Raw genomic sequence first — 4,595 nt, 5'->3', positions numbered from 1 at the left:
CAAGAAAAAATGCTTTTAGCGAAGGAAAATCCAGTCGTTAAAAATTCAAATCCAGTCACTATAAGTCAATAACGACCGAACAAAATCCGATCGTCACTGGTCGCTAAAGGCTCCGTCGTTAAAAGTTAACGACCGGATTAGAATCTAGTCGTTAAATTCCGTTAACGACCAAAAAACTTTCCGTCGTTATTCCTATTTAGCGACCGATGTTCCCTTCGCAAATTGCAAAATTTTCTTTCGTTAATGCACATGTAACCATTTGATAGTCCTGTTGTTAAAGAGTTTTAAAGACCACATTTTCCTTCGCTGATGTGAAATTTTAATAAATATAATTACACCAATTTATATTTTTCCCTGTAGTTATCCAACAATAATTATTATTGCTTTCTCATACACATATATACAACAACCACACATCTAAAAATATACCAAATAATCAAAATTCATACTCTATAAAATTTTATTATCATTACAAAGAACGGAAAGATCACAGTGTCTATAAATATACCCATCCAAATTGCATGACACTATTTTTATCAACTCCTAAAAGTAGACAATAGAACTATAGCACGATGTACAAATGACAACATCTTTAAACCACTGCTAACAGAACAAAAATTCTATAATGCTTCAACTTGCTCCGCACATTCTTCAAGGATAGGTTCTTCAAACTCCAAGTTCTTGATCTTGATCTGTTAAAAGAACAAGTCATGTCACATTAGTAAAAATACTCCTACTAACACTTTAAACCTGAAACTCCTGGCAGATGGCCAGTGGCCCAAAGAAACGAAAGAATCGGTTACGTCGTTTTTCATATGATTTCCTCTAATAGATAGACTAAAAAATCGAACAGAGTTCTCTTTATAACTGGTGCACCTTAACAATAGACTTGTTACACCTCTACTACTATGATCTGTATGAGCAATTTCCATTCAATTTCAAAAGTAAAACATGACTCAACTTGCACTAAATTATTACACTTCCTTGCTTATTCAAACATTCCTCAATTTAAGCCTCCAAAAAGAAAATTGATAAATTTAGAAGCTATGTGAAAGATACCACAAAACATATATTGGAACTATGATCGGATAAATTAACTTCGATGATTCTTTAAATAGCAAGCTGGATAAACCAAATGAGGAAGCCATGTACCTTCAAGGATTAACACTCTATTCCTAATAGAACTCCACTTTCTTCTTCACTTTCAACATTTGTGCTTTAGTGTAACAAACTTTTCAAGTAATGGGCAGCGAAAAAGAAACTCACTTGTGAATAAAAGAAGGTTCCTATGATTACAATGGCAGCTTCAAGTGCATTGATGAGTCGAACATGTATTTGGAAGATTATGATGGAGGCAACACCAACAGATATTCGCTTCACTGCATTTCTATGCTAAACGTCAGGTGAGAAATCTCATCCAATGACATATAAACAATTGGTTATAAAGGTGATAGAATATGTCTTGCGTTGATACTGAATATCAAAGCCAAAGACAAAATTGTTATTAGGATACTCATATAAATGATTCATCAAAGAACTTTTAACATAAACATATGAGTAACAAAATATGTCAGCAATGACATAACAAGAGCTATCACATAATTTATTAAATGATTCAAAAGTATGCAAGGGAGAGCTAGAACTAAGGCAGCACCATTAATATAGACACAAACATAACATCCATAATCATCTTATACCTAACTGATGCCTATGGGAGCCTAGAGAAAACATGATTAATCTAAAGCACCTTCAGTTTTTATCAACATTCTAAAATAGTCAAACAAAACAACCACGATTCAAGTAATATGGAGGACGATGTAAACTACCTCACCAGGATAAATATTTAATAATTGATATCTAATACTATTACAACTATGCATTAGTGAATACCGCGAGCATCGCATGATAAGAAATGGAAGTTGTCGATCCTAACCAAACAAAAGTGGGTCCTATGTGAGAGAGAGTTTTTTGCCATCCTACTGCCCACCTCTAGAGACCCTCCATTGCAACTGCAAAAGGTGTAAGCATTAACAAAGATATAATGGACAAACCTGCATAATACCTTATCCCACTAACAGACTTTCTTTTTATTCCTTTGTTTGATAATATATTTCGGAACTTCAAATGTAGGATTTGATATCGCAGCTCCCATAAAACCTATAGTAACAATCAATATCATTTCAGAATCTAACAGCAAATAAATCCAAAGTACCAGCATGAATAATCAAATATCACTCAAATAATAGCTTGATTAAAGGTAATGTAATTATATAATTGCCCCACCAACAATGTTTAAATTGAGCTAAGTAGCAGCTGAAAATGCACAACATCATTGGCACAAGTGACAAATAAATACTAAAAGCCGGTTAACTACTCTTGATGATTTAAATGAAAAAAATTGCAAGTTTAGACTTACTAACAGTTACATTCCCAGTTGTATGAGCAACTGAATCCTATGCCACCCAGAAAAAATAAATAGATAAAACTAATACTACTAACTATTATTGGGAAATAATAAAAATTGAGTCACATGCTCTCTTTATCTCTAAAAGAAAGTGAAAACACTAACTAGATCACACTTACTTGTTCTCTTTGAAAGAGAAATAAAATAATTTGATTTAATTTCACGGGAAGTTCATTCATCCAGAAAATCGTCCTACAACGAAAACATTTACGTAAAGATTTTTAGTAATTGAAAACTCAAAAAGTCAAGACATAAATGTTTAAAAGATACATAAACAAATGCGCACCGAGATAGAGAAGCAAAAACTGAAAATTTACCACAATCAGTCGAGATTCAAAAGTCGTATGGAACTCTTAGAATATCAACATATATAACTTAAAACAAATAATCCATGATTTTCTACATCTAGTTATCTACAACTAAAAAATAATAAAATACCCTTTCCATCAAGAATTGTAATATCTTTTACCTCCTATAGATCACAAAACAAAAACCCACAAGCATCTCACAACTTTCTGGGATTTTTCACATAACAGAGAGACATAAAAATCTAAAAGAAAGAAAAAACAGTTTTTGTAAGAGAGAGCAGAGCTTGGTTTACTTGAAACTGAAAGGAGATTGGATGTGCGGAGATGACAGCCGGCGGTTTCCTCTCTAACTTTATACAGAGACAAAGCGAAGTAGAAAAGTGACAGACTGGTAAGCTCCGCTCGCTGCTATCATCGACATTGAAAAGAACGATTATAATGTCTACTTGTATTCCTTCGATTTTCGTTTTGCAAATATGAAATCAAGGACTCAAATTTTATTTTTGTTGTCATTTTTCTTAGGTTGCCTCGAAAGAAATGAAATGTAATTGGAGGTTCCATATCTTAAATAAAAAATATATATTTCTTCTATCACGAATCCTAAATTGAACAAAAAATAATTTATAATAGTGAAAATCTTAGGAATCAACTGAGTTGAAATCAAAGTTAAATTGAACTTCAATTAAGCAAATTACACAATGAGAAAGATAGCGCACCAATTAGAGAGGGAGGACAGCAACGCGGTGGTAGCGGAGAGTCTGTGCCATCCTTATTTTTCAATTTGGGGCTTAGGGTTCTTTGAATATAGTGAAAGAAAAGAACTGAAAATTTAGTGGAGAGTGCTGGCGCTCTTTTATTTTGGATATGTCCGCCAAATTTCTAATATCTATTAACGACCGGATATCTTAATATTAATGAGCTTTTATAATTGTATAATTTAATAAGAGTTATTAACGACCGAAAATATTTTTGGTCTTTAAAAGTGTACTTATAACGACAGTGGATCAACGTCCCTTCGTTAAAAAGTGGTCGTTAAAAGCCATGTTTCTTGTAGTGATGGTATCACAACTTACCCCCCAATTCTATTGATTCATTTTCTATGCTTGCATATGCTTTTGTAAAAGCGCATGCCGGAGCCATCAAGGTCGAGACCAGGAAGCCAGACCTTTTCAAGGTAAAGCAAAGAGATAACGAGATGCTTAAGGAGTTCGTGTGAAGGTTTCAAATGGAACGAATGGACCTGCAGCCGGTGGCAGACGATTGTGTCGTTCAGGCTTTCACCCAAAGACTCAATACTCAAAGCTTATTGGCTTCACGGCAGTTAAAGCAAAATCTGGTAGAATATCCGGATGTAACTTTGGCCGATGTGCATAATCGATACCAATCAAAAATTAAGATCGAAGATGATCAGCTTGGGGCCCCTTCCAGGTTTGTTTATACCGTCCGAGCTAGTGACAGATCCAAAAGAGACATTGATCGTGAACCAAGGTCGAGTAGGGATTGGTATCAACCGTACAACGGTGATCGTAGGGGTAACGGGTCTGGACGAAACTCTATGAGAAGTGAAAGGAGAAGCGATCGGGGTCAAAATAACCGGGGACTCGTGAGCTAAAATGGTTTCGACAGGCCTATCGGGCCTAAGGAAGCACCGAGGTTATCGGAGTACAACTTCAACATCGATATTGCTGCTATCTTATCTGCCATTGGACACATCAAAGACACCAAGTGGCCTCGACCTCTACAGTCCGATCCAGCCCAAAGGGATCCCAACTTAATATGTAAATATCATGGCACATATGGCCACAGAATAGAAGATTGCCGAC

The 4,595-nt window shown here is 35.0% G+C and overlaps 1 protein-coding gene across 15 annotated transcripts; it reads right to left on the bottom strand.

The window, feature by feature from the left end:
- Positions 1–424: 424 nt before the first annotated feature.
- Positions 425–3,643, bottom strand: LOC104087671 (glucose-6-phosphate/phosphate translocator 1, chloroplastic-like). Of its 15 annotated transcripts, none has more exons than XR_004504612.2 (6): positions 3,489–3,643; positions 3,066–3,177; positions 2,584–2,656; positions 2,063–2,157; positions 1,267–1,392; positions 425–692 (listed from the first exon to the last, which is right to left on the bottom strand). XR_004504612.2 is itself a non-coding variant. In XM_009592211.4 (6 exons), exons 3-6 carry the CDS (start codon positions 2,641–2,643, stop codon positions 621–623), a joined length of 351 nt encoding a protein of 116 aa, XP_009590506.1. In that variant the 5' UTR covers positions 2,644–2,656; positions 3,066–3,180; positions 3,489–3,643; the 3' UTR covers positions 425–620. The 15 variants fall into 15 exon arrangements, 5 of the variants coding, with proteins under 5 accessions (XP_009590506.1, XP_070041797.1, XP_009590504.1 ...); XM_009592211.4 differs by having other exon boundaries at positions 1,267–1,379; positions 2,052–2,157; positions 3,066–3,180; XM_070185696.1 differs by having other exon boundaries at positions 1,267–1,387; positions 3,066–3,180.
- Between the last annotated feature and the right edge of the window lie 952 nt (positions 3,644–4,595).

This window comes from Nicotiana tomentosiformis, chromosome 9, assembly GCF_000390325.3.
Source record: "Nicotiana tomentosiformis chromosome 9, ASM39032v3, whole genome shotgun sequence".
In the NCBI taxonomy this organism is placed as follows: Eukaryota; Viridiplantae; Streptophyta; class Magnoliopsida; order Solanales; family Solanaceae; genus Nicotiana; species Nicotiana tomentosiformis.
Note: the sequence above shows the minus strand (reverse complement) of the source record. Positions and strands in the feature narration are given on the sequence as shown.

Excerpts from the sequence above, each read along its gene's own strand:
- LOC104087671 (XM_009592211.4), bottom strand. The coding sequence starts at position 2,643 with ATGAATGAACTTCCCGTGAAATTAAATCAAATTATTTTATTTCTCTTT. Across the intron at positions 1,380-2,051 it reads TGGGATAAGGTATTATGCAG|TGAAGCGAATATCTGTTGGT; the intron begins GTTTGTCCATTA and ends ATAGAAATGCAG. Across the intron at positions 693-1,266 it reads GAACCTTCTTTTATTCACAA|ATCAAGATCAAGAACTTGGA; the intron begins GTGAGTTTCTTT and ends TTCTTTTAACAG.